Below are 26,184 nucleotides of genomic sequence, written 5' to 3' on the forward strand. Positions count from 1 at the left end.
CCTCCTGCTCAATGTGTCCTTCACTGTGTCCTGAGGACAGTACTAAAACTGCATCACAAAGAGGGGGGGACTGCAATCCCCAGCTGATCTATTGCAGACACATTCTGATGCCTTTTTATATTATATATACATACAGATAGCCCAATCTTACAATCTCTTTTCTGTGAAGGCCTCGATGGGCTGTTCTTGATGAAACTGCCAGCTCACTCCCTAGTTTGATATTTGTGGTCAACTGATTCAGGTTTGTCTGTTTTCCCTTGGATCTTGAACCAATGCGTGGACATCAGGAGTATGCAGTTTCCCGCTAGATGATATCTTTCCCTCAAATTTCCATGACATCGTCAGTTTAGAAACTGTTCCTTGTAGAACATCAGCAAGTTCAGCAGTCAGTTACTGAAGCTCCTGCTGAATGTGCCCCAACAGCCACCCCTCTTTCAAAGCAATCTCATTCTACCTATGGAGCCAAAATAATGGACTTGCTTGGCCTGCCCAGAATTTTTTGTGCACAACCATGTAAGCAGCTGGGATGTTAATTGCTTAAGTAACTGCCTGTTTCAATATACTGTGTATTCTGCGTCCCTCAAGAGCTTCCTTTATTTTGGCAGTTACCTGTAGGCTTAGTGCAAGTGCGTCGTTTCGCAAAAGGTAATACATGAATGCTGTACAAGACGATCTCCTCACCTTTATAATATAGATGTAAAGCCAAACATTACATAGTGTAGATGGTGACAAACTGGCATGTTCTGTTTTATGTCCTAGATATATTTATTTGCTCACATCGGTGAATAAGATGCCCGATCAAGCTGTCAGTAGTGAGAATAACCTTCATTACCCCGTGGGCTGCCAACCTCCCACCCTCCCCCGAGTACTGAGACGCGCTTGATACGTCACGCGTTTGTCCTCCAGTTTATAAAAAGCTGCCCTGCTGTAGATACAGACGAGCGTTTATCGGGCTTTACTGGACGTGTGTTTCGGTTCAAGGGAGACCAGTGATGTTGTATTCTGGATTGCGAAAAGACTGCGTCGGGAAAGATATGGAGATACGAGAGGCTGCAGCTTTGAGGCAGCAGCGGAGGATGAAGCAGGCGGTACAATTCATCCACAAGGACTCTGCCGACCTCCTGCCTCTGGACGGACTAAAGAAACTTGGAACCTCCAAGGAAATGGTGAGGTTTGTTGTAATGTTGGATTTATTTTGTGTTGGGGATTTTACGAAATTCATATTTGTTACAAAATCTATCATTATTTATTTAATAATTATCTAATCAATAATTATTCAGATTTGTGCTGAGTTTTCCCCTTCGATCTCTATTTAAATGTTGTATTGAGCAGCACGTCATTCCAAATATTTACTATTGTATAGTGACGTAATTGGCTTGTGCTTCGTGATATTAGCAATGTAGTCTCTTAGCCTGTAACCGATTTTGTAACTTAATTTATCATTTGATACACCTGACCTTTCTATGCCAAAAAATTGTACAACTAATGGACAGACCCTGAGAAATATGTAGTTAATGCTACCAGTGCTGGTTATTGTCAGTACGACAATGTATTTTGCCATCCAAACGGGACTTTATCTTATTTTTAAAATAGCTTATTCTATTTCATATTAGTTCATTTATTTGTATTTCGCGAAGTTGACGAATTGGCAGGGAACGCAAATTGCTTATTAACATAAAATGGACCTCCTTCATTGCTTGGCATAAAGGAATAATAATTATTTATTTGCCATTCGCAAAGTTGACGAATTGACTGAAAACGGATTGAATGTCTTGTTACCGCAGTGTGTGATTAAGGCTTGTGAGTAGACTGGACGATGCAACGGTGATCGGGCTTTTTTTCGTGCGCTCGTGTCGGAGTAGCAGCTGACCCTGTGATCAGATGTTGTATATACCCGGGCTTGAGCGCGTGATAACGCGAATTACAAGAATAGGCTCAGAAAATGACGTCCTCCTTAGTTAACCTACCTTGCGCCTGAATAAACTAAGAAACCAGAATTGTGTTTGTATTGTGTTGACAGGGCATTGCTGCCCCTCATCTGTGAGTAAAAAGTAGTATAAACATTTAAGGAGTGAAGGTTTTATCTAAATTCCTTTGTGCTTTTTTCATTCCTGTTTCCAGCAGCCGCATACCATAATTCAGAGACGGTTGTTGGAGACCAATTTGTCCCGATGCAGGCTCAACAATAGAGGAACAAAATTCACCAGTAATAGCATTGTGCTGCAGAACAACAGTTTTAACCACAGCAAACTGGAAGACCTTACCCAGCCTGAAGAGGAGGACCTTATTTACGTGTGCTGCAAGGTCACCATAAAAATCCTAGAATTAAAAAAAAAATCACCATTGCATGCCATCAACTGTAATGTGACAGGTTGCATTGGTTACAAATCCACTAATTGTAAATGGAACACCTGTTATTTCCATCCCGATTCACTATTTTGAATCACTGCAAAGGCAATGGTGTTAATTAGCTTTTCTCCCCCACCCCCCTTCACAGTGCTGTGGATGGGAGCTAAAGGCCTTGATTGACACTGGTTCCCAACTGAACTTCATGTCCTCAGCCTACATTGAGAAGCTTGGGTGAGCCGTCCATACGCTCAAGGCTGCTCACCGCTGACTGGATTGCATGTCATTGCTTTCTAGGTCATCCTTCAGTGTTACCTTGACTACTATAATTAATTGGGCTCAAGTGTGCTCTGTTAGGTTCTTTGTTGACAGTTATGTGATGATGCAGAATTGACAGGTTCTGTTTTAAATAAAATTATCCTTCTGAATGACTTACTACAGTTTACAGCTTGCAGTTTACAATTTGGACATGTTGTAGATGCTTTTAGCAGAACAGCTTGAGAAATGTAAAATCAAATCAATGCCACAATACAGATGCATGCCACAACAGTTAGGGATAGAGTTTTTATATATTAATGCACACATATTACATTTTTAGTAATCAAGTTTTTCACCGTGAATTGAGTAACATTCAGGTAAATCAATTTTTCCAGCTTGAAGGACATGGTCAACATGAATAAAATGGTGAAGGACTCCCTCCCATTCCGGCGTGACCTGGAAGCTGTGGGCCGAATGGATAAACTCAGCATTGAATTTGGACAAGTGAAGTTTGAATGTGCAGTGACTGTTGTGGGTGAGGTGTTATCAAAGTTCATATCTATTCACCGGATATATCTGCAGCAGTATTCTCCTTTTAAATGATGAGCATGAACATGAAGTTGCAAAATTATATTGTGAAGCATCACTAATGTGTGTACTCGCATTGCATTGAGGTACTTGCTGTTTGTTTTGCAGAAAACCACAAGGCATTCATCTCCCTTGGCAACAGGACCTTGAAGTCACTAAAGGTATTGTCACATGTTCTATATATGAACCAGATGGTCAGCTCCCTCATACCTTCCATCCTTCTCCTTATTCTCTGTTTTTTCCCCTGAAAACAGGATGACAGGAACATAATTTTCAGCATAAAGAATGTTGCTGGCTATTTGGTGGGTATAGACCAGGGGTGACTGGACTTTTGTTCTAGTCGAGTGCTAAAGCACCTGTTCCAACAGATCAAATTCTTGATTCAAGACCATTATTACTTGATTAGCAGTAACGTCATTTTTATTCAGTGTTAAAATTGCTGCTACCTCAGATAATGTCATGATGTGGTGGTATACTGAAAGCAAGGCATTTCTTCCTTTTCAGTGTGTAATTGATATGGAAAAGCAAATAATCATTCTGGGCAGAACGGAGAGGGAGCAGGTGCCGTTTGTTGGTGAGAAAAATGCATCAAGGGATGAAATGTAAGTTTTACCTCTGTGTAATGGACTCTTTTCCCCCCTTACTTTTACTATGATCATATGTTCAGCTGTAATGCATGAAACCAATAAAAAATATCATCAATCTATCATTACCACATTGACAAATGCTTGTTTACCTAGGATGTTTTTAGAAAATTAAATGAATACTCACATTTTGTCCAACCCACCAATCAATAATGCAGCCCTCTTCTGTCTCTCTCTCTCTTTCCCTCTCTCTCTCTATCAGCTCTCCTGGAGTCAAAGAATGCTAATCCCCTCATCATACAACACACGCAGAACATATTGGTTGGTTGTTCACATCCAGAACAAAATGACAACTGCCACTATCAATCTGTCAAAGTAAGCTTAATTAAAAATCACACAGCCAAGCCCAAAATGCCACTCCAGTGTCTCACCATGTAATCCTTCCATTACAGTCATACAAGACCTCAGTACTTTACTACCCTCATATCCCATCACACCTTTGGCATCTGGGAATTTAATTTCAGCAAAGAATGTTCCATTGATTTCTCTTGCATTTGAATTCATTAAGTGTGTTGGTAAAATGAATCTTCATACTTTAAAAAAGGAAATCAAGCATACATCCTGCATTTTTATGTCTACATTATAGGGGAACCTTAAGTTTAATAATCTATACAGGGAAATTCCTGATTATACACGATGAAGCCCTTCTTATAGTCCATACATATGTGCTCAGTCTCATTGACACCAAGTGTTGGGGAAAGCATGTATAATACAAAGAAGTTATAACATGTTATATGCTTTGTGTAGAACAGTGTTAATGTTAGGAGAGCACTGCTGTGTAGAAATTTAACTCGGCTGAAATGTTTTTGAAACGGGGTTCTTCTGTGAGATACCAGCTGTACTTTCTGGTATAGTGCCTGTATTTTTATTTTTGTAGAGTGAACATTAATTCTATTTTAGCAAGTGTATTTTTGTTTTCATTTAAGCAAATCAGCACTTTGTATTCATTGACAATAATGTGTATTGAGTTTTATGTCATGTATTTTGATAACTTTACAGGAACGCATAGTATATAGTATATGAAATTTAATTAATAGACCTGGTAAACTACTTCAGCCTCTTGACCAAAGGCAAACAAAAGGTAAATTTCATAGTGAAGTTTTGATAGAGAATTGTATTTTCTTAGACATTTGTCAGTATAACCATTGATCTTTACATTTTTAAAAGTAATTCTGGTTTATAAAAAAAACAAGTTGCTGTGGTAGTCTTTTACTTGTGTGTAGCACACATGCAGTACTTGGAATAAAATGAATGTGAATCTGAGCTGTGTGGTCATTTTTAGTGTAACTAGTGAGGAAGAGCATTGAAAATCATATGTACATGATGCATTTCATGAACACAGTTAACTTTTCTCAGATTGTAGTGGCTGTTTTGAAAGCCAAACAAAGGCTTTCAGGGCACCAAAACCACACTCAAGGCCATTATCAAGTTCTTTTTATAGAAGTGCAAAATAAGTATTTTTATAGTAGTAGTCTTTTTACAAAAATCTATCCAGTGACCTTATGAAAAATTGTGCTTCTTTTGATCCTATTGTCCCCTGTCCTATGAGTCTCCATGTGGTTGCTTATGTTAATGATGGGGACTACATGACTGTGAAGCCACTCTTCAGGGCATATGGGATTTTGAACACCATAAATCCAGTCCTACTGTACCAGAGCTATGCAAGTATCAGGCCCTGGTCTTTTGGCAAAATGCAGATGTGGACTTTGCATTTCAGTATGTGGCGCTGGCATATATGTTCTGTGCAACATTGGACCAGCAAATGAATACAACATGGCCTATTACTATGAAGCATTTCATGTACATTTTTTATGTTTTGCATTATGGAAGAACATTTACTGGACAGGGGTGTTTGCAGGACAGAGGGGTGTGTGCTGGGCCCTGCTTTAACACCCTGTTCATACCAGATGGGCTGATAGGCTATTGCTGCATTTGTAAAGCTTGTTGACATTACAGGACAGCAGGAACACAGGAAGGACATTATTCACCGGAGGCGTTTAAAGACATTTCTGAATCATTAATGACAAGTATATATTACAGACTGTCGGGTAAACTGAGCTGGAGTTCTGTCTAGATTGTCCTGTTGGCCAGGTGTGTCCCCTTCTGTCCTTACCCTATACAGCAGTGTGAATAAATTCACTATGCATAGATAAGTGAAGGTGTATCGGTTTCATTATCAGACTGATTTACAATTTAAAAGAACATAAGCACATCCATCTGAGTTACCTGGCAATCGAGTCTCAGACCAGCAACAGTATTTAACAGATAAAATGGTAAATGCGGAAAATGTATGGGCACCCTGTCAGTCAATAGCCTAGTCTGTAACAACTTTGGCAAAAATCATAGAATGTTTCTTGTCACCAGCTAACAGTCTTTCTATTCTTGTTTTAGGAATTTTTCAACTCTTCCTGGCAGAATCATTCTAGTTCAGAAATATATTAGGTCTTCTTGCATGCACTACATGTTTGAGATCTCTACACAGATGTTCAATAATATTCAAATATGGGGACTGTGAATGCCATTCCAAAACTCTTCTCAGCTTCAATTTCTTCACTGACTCTCTGGCATTAGCTTCTGGGGTCTATGAATCTATTCTTCCGTCTATCTGCACAATATTTCCTGTGCCACTGGCTGCCGTAAAAACCCAATATATGCTAGATCCAATCCCCTGCTTAATGGCTGGCAAGGCCTTCTCTTTAGGTGCTTCCCCTGTTTTTCTCCACTTGTATCTTTGGTGGTTGTGGCCAAAGAGTTCTATTTTTGTTTCACCAGTCTGCAGGTGTTTATTCCAAAAATCTCTGGCTTATTTAAGCGTTGTGTTGCATACTTCAGATATTGACTTTTGTGATGAGATTGCACGAAAGGTTGACTTTTGCATGCCATTGTAGGGTTAACCCATAGGCCTCTTGCAGTAAAACTGCTCTGCACCAATATGCAATATGCACCTGTGGCATCTAGATTGCAGCAGAGATTTTGCAGTGGGTGGGCTTGGGATGAATGAAGAGCACCTCAGTCTTATGCAGGTTTAGTTTTTTTAGTATGTGACATGAAACCTGAGTATCTGATATCAGAGAAGCTGAGAATCATCCATAGAGAGATGGCATAAGACCGCACAGGAGGGCATGACATAACTAAGAGATTTTATGTAAATGGAAATGAGGAAGGGGCAGAGAACACAGCCTTAGGCGACACCTGAAGGAAGGCCATGGGGTACAGACAAGGCACCATCCCAAGTAAACCTAAAGGACCATCCAGACATGCAGAATTCTACACACAGTGCCTGAGAGCCCCAATGCGGTGAGGATAGAGAGGAGGAGCAGGTGGACTAATATGTCTCATGTTGGATTTAGGATTAGTATCCGTATGATCTGGGCTGAAAGGATGGAAGGTGCTTGTTGAACTGTAGCAGGGATTTGTTAACTTATATGTTAACTGTAGAAGAAACAGGCTAAAAAATAAGATTAATTTTACAAAGGCATACCTTTTACACAATATTTAGATAGAAAATAAAGTATGTTGGTCCAGGTACCCAAACTAGAGCATGATTTATTTAAGACATTTGATAATTTGTGGCATAATGGTCTCCTGTCAGAGTCAAAAACCCATATGCACATGCATTGATTGCATGAAAAACTGTCATAACAATGATGGTCCCCATTATGCCTGTTTGGCTTCCTGCTGAAACTCATTTCACAGGTGCGATATCCTACGGCATTGTCTTTTAATACTCAATAATGTTGTCTGCTGAACCAATGTTCTATAAAAACCCTTTGATATCATGGTTTCCTGAAGGCAATTCGAGGCAACAGATTCATCATTGGAAGCTCAAGCGCAGGCCTGCAGAAGTTCAGCTTGCAGAGGTGTTTAATGAGTGAGAATCTGGCACTGCTTCAGTGTACTAGCTCTTGCACTACATAGGTTAGAGGTCTCTCACCCTTCACTGTGGCAGATGGCGTTATCAATACCAGTGCTGAGAACATGCGGTGTCCATGGCAGCCCCTGTATCTGGTTGCTGGTTTAACAGCCGGAGCTCATTCACTGCTTCCCTGATCGTAATTACTTGCCTCAGTAGTATGAATGAATTATGAATTATGTGCAAGCTGAACAAAATGAATGCTTTCAAACTGTATATACTTTGCCATTTTAATGGGGGGGATAAAAATTGAATTAGAAAATAGGATTTCACAGAACATGCCATATGTAAGTAACTGGCAGTGGTTGAATAACTAAAATTAAAGCTGACCGTCTGAACTTTATTTTCATATGCATGGTTTCAAGTGTGATGGAGTACACAGCCAAAACAAAAATGGTGTCACTGTCCAAAATACTTATAGACTGCACTGTATCAATGTATTTAATCCTATGGTTGGGTGCCTGGAGTCAGCTCTATAGTTGTGTAATTAGAACCCTTGAATGCACCTGTGGAGCAACGTTCTGTGACTTCCCCCTTGCAGTGCGGCACCTGGTGTGCAACAATTAGTGGCAGTTTTTCATGAGCCAGGCCCACACAGCCAGAGGGCTGCCTTCAAACACTGATCACAGCTCATTAGACCTCAAGCTTTTTCATCCATAAGGAGAAAAAAAAGAAATATTAAATATTTTAAAATATAATAACTGATTAAACAGCAGCAGTTCATTTAGCATGTGGCAGAATTGGGGTCAATTCCATTTTAGTTCAATTTGTGAAATAAATTGTAATTCAATTAACTGTAAAATCTCCATAGAACATTTCCTGATTTTAATGACTAACGTGCATGCTGTGAAAATGAAGGCATGATAATCATTATTATTTTAGTCTTTTTATGGTTTATTGTTGTATAATATATACATAAAGGAGTATGTAAGTATCGGCATCTAATGAAGCAAAGAACAAAACTCTGGGTTATGAGTACCTACCTACAGTCCTAAGAAGCAGAAATAAACATGGCATCGTGATAAAACAGTTTTTAGATAAAACAACAAATGTTTGTTGGTGTACGGTAGACTGATCTAAAACTAAAACCATTACTTGGCCTAGCACCTGAATACATCTGATATGCTTTTGAAGTGTGTTCACAATTGAGCCCACAGATCCTCTGGTACTGGTTTATTAGTGATACCAACAGAAAGGAATGCAGCCTACTAAAAGAGGCAGCATTTAGTCCACTATGGAGTTTGGTCATTGTTTTCCCATCTTATTTTATTGTCTTTGTAATGTGTATACTTTTGTAAAACATATACTGCCGATTAACACAATATTTGCCCTGTCTAATATGATATAAACATGAAGTTATACCTTGAAAAATCTGCCCCTTCCCAAATGAAAATGAAATGGATCTCAAAAGCTAAATAGTTTCACGGGTATACCCAAATTTTCAATAATAATAATAATTATTATAAAACGTAATTATCATTGTTTTTTTTCGCATTTGTTTCATAATCAAAAATTTTAATGTAATGCATTTTTTCGACTGTGGATTGACATTGTTTCCTCGGGGAAGATTATGTGCGGGGCACGTGTTTCAGGAGGGAACAGGAAGTTTTTTTTAATGGTCAAATGGAAAATATCAAAGATACTAGAGACAAAATAAACAGACAGACTTCTTATGAAAATTAAAAAATACTTCCCAGGGTGCCTTAAAATTCAAACGATTTGTGATTTTGGGAAATCCCTACATTGACTCTTATTCGTTTTGCTCTTACTGCTCTTCGAGCGCCCCCTCTTGGTAATTTTGAGTGTCATATCTTCCCTTTTAAGGAAGTATCTTTGAAAATGCTTCTATCTTTTCTGAGGTTGCATTGTGACGTAGCTAGCTATCATATAATCGGGAAATACCACACATTTTACGATATTCTGCTAGAACAAAACCGAAAATATGGCCAGATTTCTAGAGCAGTTGTTTTCTTTCTTTTGTTTCCTGTTGTTACTGTCAAAACAGACAACCGACGCCAAGGTAAAGAATCACAAATGTCAATTTATTGTACGCTTTTGCATGCCTTCATGTTGGGAATAACAACTACAAAACAAAACTAGCTGCAGACTGCTAGGTACTCCTTGTACTAGCCATTAAGAATTCTTGTCGGTTAGCTAACTTGTCAGTTATTAACAAACAGTTTTCGTAGCTGCAGTTTAATGCATCTTAATGACTTGTTGGAGTTGATAAATTAACGTTAGCCACTGCAATTTTTACACATTTCAGAACTATTTTAATATGTATTGTCTTTTGACTATGATCATTTTAACTGACTTGGTTGTGCTCTGTGGTAGGTCTGACAGTTTGTTAGAACTTTGGAACTTTGTTAGAACTTTTGTAAACTAGCCAACTTTGGCTAGTTTACCAACTTTAGTTTCACTCTCCCCTTAATTGTGATAATACTGCTGCTGCCATACTGATAATGTCTAAAAAATATTTGTTCTTCTTTCCAGAATTCGGATGATATAAGATGCAAGTGTATTTGCCCACCCTACAAAAATGTGCCTGGACAGATCTACAATCAGAATGTTTCGCTGAAAGATTGGTATGTAGTAAAACCTTTTATTCCAAGTCAGGCATAGAAAACTAAACTATGAAAGTGAGAATGGCTGAGCAGCTCACATATTCATCATAACCATAAAAAAAACTATGTGCCTCCATTCTCATGACTCTCTTATGATATATATCTTATTTTGGGTCCTAAAGAACAACATAATTCTGTCAACTGAAATGTGTAAATATGTGATTTAGCATAGATTTGTGTATGTGTGTGTGTGTGTGTGTTTCATGACTATATTTTAAATTCATGTAAGGAATCTGAATGGCACTCCCTATGCATTGCAGTTTGAGTCACTTGGGCTTCTGTTAGTAGCAGGCTAATGCACTGAATGCTGTTAGAGCTGCCACACATTATGAGTGTTTTTGCAGCCCTGAATCACGCTGCATGTTTCTGCAGTAACTGTCTGCATGTGGTGGTGCCCATGCCAGTGGACGGGAAGGACGTGGAAGCATACTGTCTGCGCTGTGAATGCAAATATGAGGAGAGAAGTTCAGAAATCATAATGGTGAGAATGCTCATTTGGTAGCACGGGGGAGGGGTGGGCAGCATATTTTATCACTTATTTTTATGTTGTCTCCCGGGTTGGAATTCCTGGTCATATTTGTAGGCCATCTCATTGCTGCAGCTTCCCCTGGCAGCTCAAAATCTACTTATAATTTTTTAAACTGTTAATAACCATTATTAGACTCATCAACATTTTTCTCTGAGAGGTGGAATTTAAAGATTCTCTTAGCTGTTGTGTGAGTTTTACTTGAAAGCATTCACATGAATGCTAAACATGCATCTCATATTCATGTTGTTTAAGGTCTTTTGGTATGCTGTCCTGCTTGTCTAATTCAGTTCTAATCACATTTTTGTACGTGTTGCTCTGAAACGCTGGAATTGGCAGATGCGGGGAGAGGAAGTGTGACACTTGATTTTGGTTCAGCCTTGTGACACATTTGAAATGCCAGTCAGGCCCGCCCTTCTGCTGTTCCATGAAGGGGAGGTGCTTCACTGGCTCTTTTCCTCAGTAGCGCAGATTTTGGACAGCTCTTAGGAAAAGCACACAGCAGTAATGCTAACTAAGAGCAGATTGTGTTTTCTTAATTTCTGTTCTGCTCAAAGTTATAAGGCCATCAAATGGAGGATAAGCTACAGTTATTATGTAGTAAGAATGAGAGTTTGATGCCTTCTGTGTAAGTTCTTACAAATTGCCGAGTGACCGGAGTGGGGGGGGGGTTCTTCTGCACCAGGCAACCATCATCATCTACCTGTCGATTCTGGGCCTGCTGCTGCTCTACATGGTGTATCTGACCCTGCTGGAGCCCGCGCTGAAGAGACGACTGTTCAGGCACTCCCAGCTCATCCAGAGCGAATATGATGTAAGGATACGCTCTCCTGGGCCGGGGTCACATCTGCATGTAACCCAGCATTCCACAGCCATGCCCTACACTGTAACCCAGCATTCCACAGCCATGGCCTACACTGTAACCCAGCATTTCACAGACCTGCACTATGAACTGGCATTCCACATCTGCGCTATGTAACCCAGCGTGTCTTTGTTTTTGTCCTGCAGGACCAGCAGTCCATCGCAGACACCCACCCGGTGCCGTCACGGTCGAGGTCCACCGTGCTGAACAAGGTAGAAAACGCTCAGCAGCGCTGGAGGATGCAGGTGCTGGAGCAGCGCAAGTCTGTGTTTGACCGGCACGTGGTGCTCAGCTGAACCCAGGCCGCCATCCTGATGGAACCGGACTCAACCATGGAGAGGAATCGCTGTAACAGACATTTCCCTTTTACGACCTGTGCCTGACCACATCACCGCTGTGGTAACTGGGCTATAACTGCTACATATAGATCATATACTAGAAGGATAGTATTCAATCTCAGACTCATGTCCTGGAGGGCTGCAGACACTGTTCGAGTTACAGTCCTACATGACTGGAGTTACACCTGCAGGCACTGTGGCCCTCCATCACTGCAGTTTGAGATCCCTAGTGTAAAGTCTTTCTCTTGGTTTGTTGAACAACAGAATTAGCCCTGGTGGACTTGAGTTCCTGCACCTTATTTTTGGATCAAAATTACGTTTACACTGGTGCTAATCGGCCTAAAATCCTGAGGATCATCCTCATAATTCCTGTTTACATTCTGTTCTGATGTTTCTGAGAGCGTTCAGTCCACCGCACTTTTACAGCATATGATTTAAATGGAAAAACTGCCAACTTAGCTATAAAACTGGTTTAAACATTATCATGCCCGAGTGAAGTACAGGCTGTTTGAATGTAAGGGAGGACTGTTTTTTCACCAAGCTGCTGTGATTGTAGAAGCCATTTTAAAATTCTAACCTGTGGTGCACAATGAAGGGCTATCAATTTTGGGATTTATGTGTGTACTATTGAATGAAGCCAAGCCCTTTATTTTATCTGACAGTTTTTGATGAAGTCAAGCCATGTATCTTTTGCTGTGTTCTGATTTAGAAGTAAACCAGCATTGATGTATGCAGCCATTTAGAAAACTAAGCAAGAATAATTGGTTGGAGCAAAAACCGACTAATACACCAGCCATCTGGGACTGGAGTAGTGCACCTTTGTTATAAATCAGCACTTTTTTATTACATGAGAAAGAAATTATTATTATGTTTACCATTCATACAAATCATTCATACACTGCATTTTATGAATAAACAATTTTGAACTGTAAGTTACAATGAAATGTTGAATGTTTAAAAATCACATTTGTCAACTTCTCTGCATTGTCAGCCCTTAGATTGCTCTGCTTTTGTGTTCTGTGCCTAAAATAAGAAACTAAGAAACAGAAACAAATATTTCTACTCCCAGTTTTAACTGAGTGGTTACTACATTGATGGATGCAGCTTTACAAAATGTTGGTGGAATTATGTATGTAATTATTCCATGTCTGTCTTTAATTTCTGAATTTATTACTTTATATATCAGGGATTAAAATGATTTTCAGAAATATTAGCCTATAGCTATGCTTCTATGCCTCTATGAAAAGTTCATAATTTCTGTCTCTTGAGTTGTTCATCTGAGACAGAAATGTGATAAAATGCAAAATGACTATCAGTGTAGACTATTCTACATTCTTCAAATGCATAAAATACTACATACCCTTTACATGAGTAAACAATAGCAGAAAATAGCTGCTGGTAGTATGATTGCATGGAGTACTGCCTATATTACTATTTGAAAGTATTTGTGGTGAAAAGGCATTTTCTTACGGGTGGAAAAATGCAAGAAATTGGGAGAAATTGCACAAATAAAAGCTTGTATAAATGTGAAGATTTAGAAATGTTTATGTAATTTTTTGTCATACCCTCAGATTTCTGTATTTTACATTAAAATAAAAAAATATTTTATAGAATCTCTATCTCCCACCACATTTAGTTCAGCTCATCATTATTCTCTCATTTCTGAGACAGACTACAGTACTGTGTGTTACCATCCAGAACTGTTAGTAACAGTTATACTGTTTCTTTTGCAATATATGGTAATCTAGCCTTGTGCACTTTTGTTGCTGGAACAAGCACACTTAACAGGCCATGGCAACATGTGCCTTGGCTTTTTCTCACCATGGCAACCACTGTAAACAATTCAGCGAAGGCTCCTACTGCACCCATTGCAGATGAGAGCTTGGACACGACCAGAAAGAGACAGGATCTCACTCCAGGTTTCACATGGGTAGGCGCCAGTTTTCTAATCATTTGCAGGGAAATAGTTCACATTTATTGTCAGGCTTTTTGTATGTTTGGATATGTGGCCTGTCTGAAGAGGTGTAAAGAGATGCACATTTTGTTTACAGTGGACTATTCTATCATTGGCTATTCTATATTGTAAACTATATCTGCCTCTCTGTGTCTCCATCTTTGTTTTTTAAATTGTATCATAGACTCAGGCCATACATACTGCCTTATAGACATATTTTACTCCAGTTCATTCCAGAGTGAGTGATCCAGTTGGCAATGCCAGACCTCTCCCCTTCGACTCCTGGCATCTTCCCCCTGTTTCTGGGGACATGGGACAGAAATGTCACCTTCATAGTCGACATTTCAGAGGGCATGTACCCTGCCATTGGGTCGGTGAAGCAGTGGCTAGTCCAGACAATGCTGACCAAGGCCTCGCTACGAGACTCCCTCTTCAACATCCTTGGTTTCTCACACAAGGTGATGTCATTCACTGTTGGTGTCAGTTGTTGCTGTGCAACTGAGCGTATTGGTGTTTAGAAACACAGCTGCATTCTCTAATGGAAGACCTGTTGTACCTATCATGTTTTTGACCCAGATTGGATTCTTGTACTTTTGTAAAGACTGGTGGGGGGTTGTTTGATTGATTGATTGGACTGATTGATAGAATTAATTACCTGTCTGTACCTACCTGTGGTTCTGGTCTCCAGGTGACTAAGTGGAGTGAGCATATGGTGACCTGTAGCCCTGATACGGTGTATGAGGCGATGTGCTGGATCCACTCCCTGAGCTGCTCTCCTGGCCGGGACCTCTCAGGCGCTCTGACCACTGCATTCAGTGACCCAGCCTGCCAGTCGGTCCATCTGGTGACCAACGGCCTCCCGGACGACCCAGAGGGGCTGCTCTGGTTTCTCCCGGACATGGTGGGGGTGCGCCCGGTGCATGTGTTTTACCTGTCTGATACCTGCTGCCCAGACAGCAGGATGCAGACCTTCCTGCAGCGTCTCACTCAGGCCACCAGGGGGAGCTGTCACATCCTGTCTCTCAGCTCCACAGGAGCCGTGGAAAAGGTGAGCATGCTGGGGTTGTAATAATTCCCTTGCGAGGTTGTAGATACACGTGTATCTCAGAGCCTGTGTGATGTATTGGCTACAGGTACGTCCGCTGTACCTGGCAGAAAGCAGGAGCAGCCCAACAGCCTGCTCTGAACGGAAGTACTGCAGTGCAGGAGCTGTCCTCAGCAGGCCGTTATCTTGTTCACTATGTGCACCTCTGTTCCTGTGCCCTTACAGGTACACGCCTTATCTCCGCAATTCTCTATTCAACTGACACCATTTGGATGACATCATTTGTAATTTATATATAGTGAGCTTCATAATGTTTGGGACAAAGATATATGTTTTCTTGATGTGGCTGTGTACTCCAGTATTTTAGATTTGCTATCAAACAATGCACATGTGGTTAACTTGCAGATTCTCAGCTATTAAAGGGTATTTTAATACGTTACAATACAAATAACAGTCCTTTATAAACACACATAGTTAAATAGAAGTTATCAGTTATTAAGCGTACTGTTTAGAATGTGAATAAAGTGAAAAGGTTTTGGTAAATCTGCACCTCTTAATATGTTGCAGGTGCTCTCTGGGCCACCTAGGTGGAGAGTGTCCTGTGAGCGTGTGCAGCAGGGCCTGGGGGAGTTATAGTGGCCCCCCTGCCTTTCTCCCAGGCAGCCGTGTGCTGGCAAGGAGGGAGCTGGACCGGTTTTACTACCTGGGGACAGTAAGGGAGGAACTGCAGGTAGGTGGGGCAGGAAGTGTGGGGGAAGGGGGCACTAAAGGGGTTATAGATACACTTCAAGGCCAAAAGTATGTGGACACCTGAAATTCAACATCTCATCCAAAATTGTGGGCATTAATATGGAGTTGGTCTACCCTTTGCTGTTCTAACAACCTCCACTCTTCTGGGAAGGCTTCATACCAGATGCTGCCTTCACTAGAACTAAGGGCCCTAGCCCAAACTCTGAGAAACAGCCCCCAACCAAGGGATGTCCAGATACTTTTGGTACTTATAGTGTATGAGAGGGCAGGTTCACTACATAACAGATGCGTTTGATGGTTCTTTTATCAGATATCCAAGCCAGGCCAAAATCCTGACGTTTTAAATAAATGGTTGTTTTGGAGGCGCAGTTGTGTTCAAGAATAAAATATTTTCCAGACATAAGTGCTTTGGGTCTAATAAGACCATTACAAAAGTAGAAAGCTACATATACAATACATTGACAGTGTGTGGAGCCAAACACTTCCTATGGAAACTCCAGTAATGAGTGTGTACTTGGGTTCATGATCTCTGTAATGCAGATCCTTTATCTCTCTGACCCCCAGGGCAGGAGGGGGGTGTACTTGGTGGAATTTGACAGGCCGGCAGTGGAGGCGGGTTCATGTGAGACGGCCCTGCAGCTGACCACCGCATTGGACTTGGTTCCCCATACACAAGCCCACGGACACAGCCTGGTTCCTGGGGACAAGGTCCTGGCGCCCTGGGAACCGAGCCTGGCCCGGTATGGTCCGGGCAGCGTAATCCAGGGGGTGGAGATCAGGGACCCCCTCAGGGGTGAGGATTCTGCCAACTTCTGCCTTGTAAGGTAGAAGCTTTATTTTTAGTAAGATAGTAATACACAACAGCCATTCACTAATTTCTTATTTTAAACTGATAATACTACTCTCAACTTAACTTTGGTTCCCATTATATAAATAATTATATCATATGATTTGCCTCAGATCCATAGCGTGGAATATATAGATTCATCAGGATATTCAAAATATGGTCAGGGACACCTAATGAAATCAGTCATAATAAAACATGTATGCAGAGTGAGTCATAAATCAAAAACATAATGATACATGTTTACTTTCAAATTATACCATTAGTTTATATGTCTCTGGGGATAAACATTTATTTCAGGGTCCATGGTAATTGACAGGGATAGTCTAAAAATATCTTCAGGCCTTGGTTTCTCCCAGACCTGGGGTTCAACAGATATGTTGTTTGTTGTGTGGTATTTGGCATGATGTACAATATACAAATAGTGCTTCAAACAGACAGCAGCTAACAGTATCAGTAGCTACAGCTACTTAAACCCAGCCTGGCACACTGTGGAGCAAATGCATCTCCACAGGTATAGTCTTCTTCAGGCAGCAGTGATTAAAGAGGTTGTAGGATTAAAAATAGAGTTGGAGCTCAGTGGGAAGATCATTTTACTTGTGTAGCATAAAGCATCTTGACTCACCAGCACAGTGAAGACAGCATTGTGCAGCTTTTGGATTGTCGCAATTCACAAATTAGAGAGGTAGAGAGGCCTGACCCCAGACTTTGCCCCCTCTTTTCCCCTCTCCAGGCAAGAATGAGAGCGGGCTCCATGTGTTGTTCTGGAACGGCTGCCAGGTGAGGGTGCCAGGAGAGGTGGCTGTGTGGATCCCCCCCTCTCTGCACGAGCGGAGCCTGCAGGAGCTGCAGCGCCCACTCTGTTACCACGGTGACGCACACGGCTGCCTGCCGTGGCCTCGCTACGCCCTGTGTCCAAGTCTCCCATGCCTAGATCCGCCCCTGCCAACACGACTGGCCCCGCCCCACCACTGCCCTCACAAAGAGTGGTGGTGTCTATCTGCTGTGCCCCCTCAAACCAATGGGCTGACAGGCACAACACTGACGAGCAGGAGGGAGGAGCTGGAGAGGAAGGTTGATGCCCAGTTGAAGGAGCTCAGGGGATTGAGACGGGCGGGGTCTCACTCCTCTTCCTCATCATCTTCTTTGTCCGAGGATGTGGATGAAGAGCCGAAGCTTGCCGGCGTGGATGCGGTCAGTGCGGCAGTCAACACTGACCTCAGCCTCCTGGAGAAGCCGAAATCTGCCTCCCTGGACCGGCCTGCCTGGAGGTACTGGGGAAGAAGCTGTGCAGAGCCGCAGCACAGACAGCCTGGTAGTACTGCTAACTTACATCTTTAAATCTCCAACCCTACCCCCCTACCCCCACCCCAACTCACGCTCCCTCTTGATTGGCCCTCAGGGCAAGATGATGCTGAGATCTCAGCCAGTCACAGAGAAGTTTTTGGGGCTAAATGGAGTGTTTAGTTTGGGGGCACACTCACGTTTGCAAGCTGCTGCATCTACCATTATCACATTCGACCAAACTAGTGCACCAGCACATGCATTGCTAAGCAGGTATTGGAGGCAGATCTGGGTTATAATAATTAAAATTATTAGAAATACTTGCCCTTTGGATACCAGCTAATTTTTATCCAGGTCTCAACAGGGCCCAGTAAGCCCCCCAGCCCACAAAAGTTATTTTCCTGAGGTGCTCATTCTCATGAGTCTGCAGGGAATGGATTTGGGCTGAAATGCTCATAAATGCTTCTAATGTAAATTAATTGTTCTGTCAGTGATGAATGTAAAATTGTGGCCATCATAATTTGGTCATATGAAATGCAGTCTTACAGCTGAGAAAACAAACCTTTCCTGTCTGTATCCCAATTGCTTTCAGAACGACTGATGAAGAACAAAAACAGATCTACAAAAGTTTTGCCACCTGAAGCCCAGATCGACAGCCCGACTAATCACAGCTCGTTATTTCAGTTGCTTCCTGTCACCACAGGACAAAGGCTGACCGTTAAGGACGTCTTGCACCATAGTGATTCTGGATCGCCATTAAACGGCGCAGTCCAGTTCCAGCTCATTGTCACTGGTAAAAGTATTCCTGTTACTCACACATGATGCTGGTTCTGTGCCAGATCAAAGTCCTCTATGTACTGTGGACAGATTATCAAATTTCCAGATGCTTTGTTTATTCAAAGGGCATTTAATCACTTACTACCAATTTGTTCATTCTATCAGAGTCAGGTTAGCTGGATCATCCGATGTTAAATACAGTATTTTTGTCCCCACTGAAAAATGTTCAGTTTCCTCTAATGTGAAAAATAAATGTGGCCAGTTGCATTTCCAGGTGAAAAAGCTCAGAAGATGAACACGACCATTTCAAATCAATAAAATGGCTGTTTAAACCCAACTGAGCCTGTGAATAGGACAGTTGGTGTTGGCTTATTCAATGTGTACAGTACATCAATCAGGCTTCATTATTACAATAAAAAGACTGGCATGCCATTTTCAAGATTACAGAACCAATCTCAAATTTTGTGTTTGGTTCTTCAATTTAGATAATTATGCAACTAGCAGTAATTACAAGCATGCCAGTTGAGAATTGATAAAGAATGATGGACCTTTAATCAGCCCAATAAACAAAGGCAGACTCACTCTGTATAACCTGGCTTTCAGAATATTCACATTTTTTGAACTGATGAAACTGTTTGGTGCCATACAAATATTGAAATATATACTTTATTGGACACATTGATTCATATATATTAATTAGTTGCAGCATAGACATGAAATTATAAAAAATAAACTTCAATCTTGAAATATACCTCTGACATACATTTTTTAAAATTTCATTATAAAAGGATTTATGGCTTATTTAAAATTAGCAGCAATATACATGAAAGCACATCGACTTAATTGGCAGACTTGAAGCATGTACTGGGCAAACACAAAAATTGCACACATTAGACAGTTTTGTTACGATCTGTGAAATCCTAACAGGTTGAAACGTTAGAGGTGAAATGTCAGGTTGACGCTCTCTCCGGCTTCGACCTGCACCAGGTGGGTCTGCTGGTTTGAGTCTACTGCCCCAGCGGTGACAGCGTAGGTTCCTGGAGAAACTTCAATGTGGAAATCCTCCAATGGCGTTTGTTCCTGGATGAACATAAACATACAGGAAAGCACCAAATTCAGGCAGAAAGATAACCTACAGCAAAACACAGAATTCAGGCAAGTCACCTAACTATGTCCCTCACCCAGCCTTCTTGTTAATTTACAGACAGGATAATATCCAGTGGCAGGGCAAAAGGTTTACTTAAACACAAAACAAAGGACATGACATTAAGGGTTCCTTACATTCCTCCGAGAGGTGGTATGCTTTAAGGGCCGTGGCAGCCGGTGTGAGTGGTATCTGCACACGTGCTTTACCTCAAACTCAGAGGTCCCCTGCACTGGAACGGACTTATAGAAGTTCTGCAGAACAGAATAATGGACCACGTTAACATTTAAATTTCAATATAGATAAGAGAAATGTGGACAATATTTGTGATTATATACCTTGCATTGATGAGTAGTCTGTGCCATAAATTCCACTACGGTTTCAAAAGCGTCATCTAGGGTTGTACGCGTCCGCGCTTTCTGTGTCCATACAAAACAAATTCGAGGCGTTTTAGATGCGTTCATTTGACTGCAATGAGATAAATTATTGTAAGAAAATAAACAGCACTCGGAGTTGTTCTGTCTTTTTAACTTGTTAAGCCACGTTCCCACATTTCGAAACATCGAAGAATCTTGGAGACAATGATGCTAAAGGTACCTCCGCCTCCCAGGGCTCGGGCTGGTTTCTCGAGGCATCCTCTACCGGGGTGGGCTGCGATGACGGACTCACACTCGCCCAGTCGACGCTACGTCTCTGGGCGCGTTCCAACACTTGCAGTCCAAGCCTGGAAGACCGTCTCAGAGACGATTCTATCCAGGCTTGACTCGACATCGAACAATGCCAAAAGACAAGTACCTTGAAACAAATTAACAAGCAAACTTCGCTACACATTTTGAACCTCCTGCTATATATTCTACGCTCGCATCACAAAAACTCTCATGCCGTCCCAACTTTCTAGATAGCTATTCGACCATCTGTAGCAAGCTAACTAGGACAGAGGAACACCTATAGAAAGGTTAGCATGTTAGTGTTTGACACATGCAGCTATAAAGGCATTCAACAATACATTACAATGTACAAGGTGCTATGGACTTTTGTGTCTGAAATAAAGTTAAATTGAATTACAATGTTATCACAGTCTGAAACGAAAGTGTTACTCTCTACCCTTTAGCTTGCGCTTAACTTTTCAGAATACGCGGTCGTTAGCTATAAGTCCTGGTTGTTGTTACAAAAAATTTACAGACTGCGTGTGACACTCGCCGTCTTACATTACTTACCACTCGAAATACGCAAAACCAGTTATCACTGAGACTATCTTCTGTTCTTAAAGGGTTACTATGTTCTGCTGTTAGCCAATTTTATACACTTCTCATGACATTTTCAGCGCCACCAACATTCTGCGCAATGGTCTTTGGGTAATGTAGTTCTGTAGATTCCACTCAAAATAACATTTCCTTCATTCTAGGTCAAGCGGTATAACTACATAACAGTGTAAAAACCCTTTGCGGCAGTTTCTAAAGTAATTTCACCCGCTATCAGAGCCTCATATTGCCCACCTACCCGTTATTGTTAAATAAATCGCGTCGGGTAACTTAATTCTACTGAAGTTCAACAACGAACATAATGGCTACTTTTTTTGTTTGTTGTAAAACAAAATAGTGTAGATTATATTTATTTTGTTTATGTGCATTTGAAGGAAGAATTCTCTGCAAATTTGATCTGGCTGTTTAACCATAACATTTCAAGAAAACGACCAATATAGGCCTATCATAATGTATAAAAAACATTCACGAATGACGACAGCATACCAGAACTATAACCGATGAAAAATAAATATTTTTATGCAGTTTAATAAATGAGAATTAATTCAGGAATCTTATTGGATTCATTCCCCCCATAAAATTGCCCTGAACCACTAAAGTATAATTTCAGGACTGGATAGCCTATTCAGTAGACTCTTCAGTATATATATATATATATATATATATATATATATATATATATCATTTGCTAGTCTTTTGGCTATATCATTGGTTGAGGAGGAGTTCAGTCCTGTCTCAAAAAATTGAGTTAATTCTGCTTTCATTTTTTAAAAACTTATATTTTTTTCCAGCGCTGTCGTCATCACATCCTGTTCTCCCCCTTCTCATTTTTCCGTGTACAGCTATCCAAAAAAGATTATTGCCGGCGCAATTGGAGCAGAACTTGTGCAGTTCGGAGAGAAAAGCTAAGCCACGCTATGGATAACTGAATAAACACAGAAACGCACACAGACGGAGTAAAAAGAGGTAGGAAAATACATACATGATTTCCAAAAGAAAACACGATTCTGTTTTAATAACAAAATAACTTGTTATATTACACACAATAAGTCAATATGCTAAATAATTTTGGTAATTGCTTTGGTGGCGTGCTTGATAAATATTGACAATTCTATTTGTAAACGTTTTCTTGCATTATTAATTAGCCATACTGACAATGTGTTTAGATGTTGATGATAAAGAATCTAATGTTCGACTATTTTCCAATTGAGATAATACAGGCGAAATGTACATTTTCAGTCATTAATTTATTTCACTGGAGAGAAATAAGTTCTGCACCCATTTGGCTGGCTAAACAGTAGTTCCCTGCAGTATAGAATAACAAGGGGGCGCTCTTTAGCTTGCTACAAAGCATTTTGTGAATTGGCGAGTAAGCAGTAAGCCTTTCTGTTTTAAGTGATCCTCATCAACTTTAGCTGGAAAGATTTGGAACATCTGACGTCTATTATTATTATTATATGCGATTAATTGGTATCTATATCTTCTCGTTGTTTTAATTTGCTAAGACCTACTTAAATCGTGCAGTTGCCATCTTTTAAGTTATCTGTACCTTTGCTAAAAAAAAACAGTTGTGATTATAGCTATATGTTTTGGACAAATACTTTTTTATTTGGCTCTGTACTCCATTTTAGATTTGTAATGAAATCATTCGCATGTGGTTAAAGTGCACATTCAGATTTCATTTATGGGTATTCTTATACATTTTGGGTTCACCATGTAGAAATCATAGCCCTCCATTTCAGGGTGCCATAATGTTTGGGACAAATGGCATCAAATGCGTTTCTGATTAGTTAGGAGTGTTCAGTTGCTTGCTTAGTGCAGGTATAAGAGAGCTTTCAGTATCTGGTATTGATTGTAGACTTTGTATTGCCTTAGGAGTCTGTTGTTGGTGTTTGTCAACATGCGGACAAGAGTTGTGGCAATAAAATTCAAGGAAGCCATTATGAGGCTGAGACATAAGAAAACTTCAGTCAAAGACATAGGATAGACCGTAGGCTTACCAAAATCAACTGTTTTCAACATCATTAAGAAAAAATAGAATACTGGTGAGCTCAGTAATTTCAAAGAACCAGGTAGGCCAAGTTAGACCTCTACAGTTGATGACCAAGGAATTCTTATCATAATGAAGAAAAACCACCAAACACCTGCCCAACAGATCAGGAAAACTCAGGAGGCAGGCGTGGATGTGCCAGTTACTACTGTCCACAGAAGACTTCACACAGAGATATACAGAGGCTACACTGCAAGCTGCAAACCACTAGTCGCAAAAACAGGATAGCCAGGTTACAGTTTGCTCAGAGGTACCTAAAAGAACCTGCAGAGTTCTAGAAAAAGACATTGTGAACAGATGTGATGATGGTGTAACTGTTGGTAGCAGCAGCAGAATGAATTCTGATTTGTGCAGAATCATCTTATCCGCTCAAGTTAAAGAAAATGCATTCAAACTCATTGGACAGTTCTTCATCCTACAGAAAAACAATGGGCCTTACTCACAAAACTTAAATTATTCTTACTTTTGCTCTTAAAAATGTTCCTGCAAAAAAACTATATGAGATTCATGACACGTGCAGACCTTAGTTTTTATGCATATCCCAGGTGTATGAGATGATGAATACTGACTGTATGTGAATTTTATGCACAATCCTGTTCAGGTGATTTTCATGAGAAAACAACCATGGACACAGATATGAAAATAATTATGAATGCCGAAATGTTCTTGGAAACGTTCATCCACACAGTTTACGATCAAATGTGATCACACACGTTTCGTGATTGAGGCCCAGTGATACCAAACATACAAAGGAGTTTTTCAAAGCCAAAAACGGGAAAATTTGTGACTGGCTAAGTCATTCACCCAGTCTGAATCCAATTGAATATGCATTTCATATACTGAAGAGAAAACTTCAGGCAACTAGTCCCTGAAACAAGCAGGAGCTGAAGATGGCTGCAGTACAGGCCTGGCATAGCATGTATAAAAAGTACTGCAATTTCTACATGGAAAGACATGTAAAAGCTGTATAAAACATGCTTAGAATGTATAAAAATATGCTTAAATGAAAGCTGACAGTGTACACTTTAACCACACATGAACTGTTGTTTGTTTGCAAATCTAGAATTGCACAGTACAGTGCCAAATCAAGAAGAAAAAAAGTATTTGTCCCAAACATTATGGGGCTCACTGTATATTATAGCAATAGGCCTATCGGCTTTAGCTTTATTGGAATTCATCAGTGTGCTGTATAAAAAAATATGAGACACTCGATGTGTCGATGAATGTCCGTTTCTCTGCTGACTAAGGTCTCCATACTCTGGACATTCCCATTTGTGAGTTAACGAGCCCGCGACTGCGCCTCTCTCTGAGTCTTACTTCCAGAGCTGCACTGTGAGAATGTTTAGATAAGTGTAATGGGGCTGCATCGCACAATCGGCAGCGCAGTAAGAAAAGCTCTGGTGCTCCTTCAAGGCCCCCTCTGCTGTGCTCACGTTGTCATGGCAGCGCAGCTCAGAGGAGTTTGTCAGTGCCTCTCAGTGAAAGCTAACTGGGCCAGATTCAAATACATTTAGACTATTTAAGAACACGTGCAGTTAATTCTAACCTTCTCAATAAAAATGGGGTTTCATAGATTGACAAGTTATGGTTATCATTGATTGGTCATACCATTTTAAGGTACTTTTCAGGCTAAACTCTATTTGAGTCATGCTATTATCAATCATGCTGAATTCAGGTCGATGTTCTCCTTTGCAGAGGAACGTGTCAAAAAATGTTAAAAAAACATGATCTAGATTTATTAAACGTTGAGTCAAAATGTTGAAATAGCCATCATGACTGATTATCCCTGCTAAAGACAGCAACAAGACATGTAAAACAGTTGTTTGATAAACATAAGTGACAGAAGTAAAAACTTCAAAGAATACTGTGATTGATTTTAAGAGATTAGCAACAGCTATTTACTGTGTCGACTTCCCTCTTGCTGAGCAGACTGGTAGCAATGGAAAGCACCTTATAACACACAGAACCAATTGCACCTCCATGTATGGACAGATGGGGCTTCGGAACAACAGTTTTTTTTTAAATCTACGTGTATCACAACTGTTGAAACAAATGTCAAGTGCACAGTATTTACATTGCCTCACCATATAAAACCAAAGATGTAGCCTGTAGGATGAAACTATATGTCATGTACCTCTTTTACAATGCTGACCGATGCTGAAAGGTGAATTTTGCCCTGAAGCTGGTAGAAGTGATACTCTGAGCTGTATTGTTCTCTGTGCTGAAGACGTGCTCCCTTAGCCATAGCCTCAAAGTGGACACCATACGAAGTGTTTGGGAAAGGCTTTTCTGAGTATATCCAAAGGCACAGAAAATATAAACATTTTTGATTTTAAATTATCTACAATAGATTTAATTTGCTCAAAATTGCTAATCACCATTTCAAAGAATAACTTATTCAAAGGATGACATTTTATATGCTGAAGAGTCTTCATTTCCATAGTTTCCTTGACCCACTGACCTGTAAGCTATTTAAAAATATCCAGATGTCTGATGGGAAGGATCTCACAGGAATATTTGATGGGGAAGAGTTTGGGGAGAGAATACAAAGAGCTGTGCGGGATAGGGGCTGCGGTATTTCACTGCTTTTTACGGGTTCTCAAAACATGACTGGTTGCACCCCATAGAAAAACAGACAAGGTAAGTATAAGGCATCCAGTAGAGTTAGGATAGATGTTCCCCTTTGCCTGAATTACTTTAACAGTAGTAAAATGTGGGCAGGGCTGACCCCTTTCGCGATTCTCTAAATGGTTTTGAGGCATGAAAATACTGTGGAGCAATTGCTCCAGTCTGACACATAAACAAAATATATCTAGTGTTATCCAGTAATATTGATCAGTATTCTGTCATAGTTGTCTGAATAAGGAGATTTCCTGTGGGTGTAGGGTATTAATATTACGTTTGTTTGTTTTGGTCTCGGGAAAACATTGATCTCTGGAAAATAACACAGAAAAAGGTTTGTTGGAACATGGACC

General features: G+C 40.5%; 5 protein-coding genes across 8 annotated transcripts in view; 4 read left to right on the forward strand and 1 right to left on the reverse strand.

The window, feature by feature from the left end:
• Positions 1-35: 35 nt before the first annotated feature.
• Positions 36-5,099, forward strand: LOC135242164 (nuclear receptor-interacting protein 3-like). Of its 2 annotated transcripts, none has more exons than XM_064313111.1 (7): positions 36-1,166; positions 2,122-2,304; positions 2,498-2,580; positions 3,000-3,139; positions 3,301-3,353; positions 3,697-3,794; positions 4,039-5,099. In XM_064313111.1, the coding sequence occupies exons 1-7, from the start codon at positions 993-995 to the stop codon at positions 4,061-4,063; spliced, it is 756 nt and encodes a 251-aa protein (XP_064169181.1). In that variant the 5' UTR covers positions 36-992; the 3' UTR covers positions 4,064-5,099. The 2 variants fall into 2 exon arrangements, with proteins under 2 accessions (XP_064169181.1, XP_064169182.1); XM_064313112.1 differs by having other exon boundaries at positions 2,125-2,304.
• A 4,464-nt stretch (positions 5,100-9,563) lies between these two features.
• On the forward strand, positions 9,564-13,709 carry LOC135242165 (transmembrane protein 9B-like). The gene is made up of 5 exons (XM_064313113.1): positions 9,564-9,769; positions 10,243-10,334; positions 10,746-10,854; positions 11,585-11,713; positions 11,908-13,709. The coding sequence occupies exons 1-5, from the start codon at positions 9,692-9,694 to the stop codon at positions 12,055-12,057; spliced, it is 558 nt and encodes a 185-aa protein (XP_064169183.1). The 5' UTR covers positions 9,564-9,691; the 3' UTR covers positions 12,058-13,709.
• Positions 13,710-13,790: 81 nt separating this feature from the next.
• Positions 13,791-19,520, forward strand: c16h11orf16 (chromosome 16 C11orf16 homolog). Its single transcript, XM_064313104.1, has 8 exons — positions 13,791-14,029; positions 14,281-14,511; positions 14,742-15,101; positions 15,187-15,323; positions 15,666-15,828; positions 16,413-16,641; positions 17,426-18,007; positions 18,569-19,520. The coding sequence occupies exons 2-8, from the start codon at positions 14,311-14,313 to the stop codon at positions 18,796-18,798; spliced, it is 1,902 nt and encodes a 633-aa protein (XP_064169174.1). The 5' UTR covers positions 13,791-14,029; positions 14,281-14,310; the 3' UTR covers positions 18,799-19,520.
• akip1 (A kinase (PRKA) interacting protein 1) lies at positions 19,404-21,270 on the reverse strand. Of its 3 annotated transcripts, none has more exons than XM_064313116.1 (5): positions 21,115-21,270; positions 20,495-20,692; positions 20,236-20,316; positions 20,035-20,151; positions 19,404-19,833 (listed from the first exon to the last, which is right to left on the reverse strand). In XM_064313116.1, the coding sequence occupies exons 2-5, from the start codon at positions 20,666-20,668 to the stop codon at positions 19,690-19,692; spliced, it is 516 nt and encodes a 171-aa protein (XP_064169186.1). In that variant the 5' UTR covers positions 20,669-20,692; positions 21,115-21,270; the 3' UTR covers positions 19,404-19,689. The 3 variants fall into 3 exon arrangements, with proteins under 3 accessions (XP_064169186.1, XP_064169184.1, XP_064169185.1); XM_064313114.1 differs by having other exon boundaries at positions 20,236-20,322; XM_064313115.1 differs by having other exon boundaries at positions 20,236-20,318; positions 20,491-20,692.
• Positions 20,366-26,184, forward strand: part of LOC135242159 (DENN domain-containing protein 2B-like) — a 60,728-nt gene continuing 54,909 nt past the window's right edge. Inside the window, exons 1-2 of the mRNA XM_064313103.1 lie at positions 20,366-20,490; positions 22,002-22,125. The gene's annotated coding sequence lies outside the window, so the exon portion shown is untranslated. The remainder of the gene's footprint in view (positions 20,491-22,001; positions 22,126-26,184) is intronic.

This window comes from Anguilla rostrata, chromosome 16 (genome assembly GCF_018555375.3).
Source record: "Anguilla rostrata isolate EN2019 chromosome 16, ASM1855537v3, whole genome shotgun sequence".
NCBI classification, from domain to species: domain Eukaryota; kingdom Metazoa; phylum Chordata; class Actinopteri; order Anguilliformes; family Anguillidae; genus Anguilla; species Anguilla rostrata.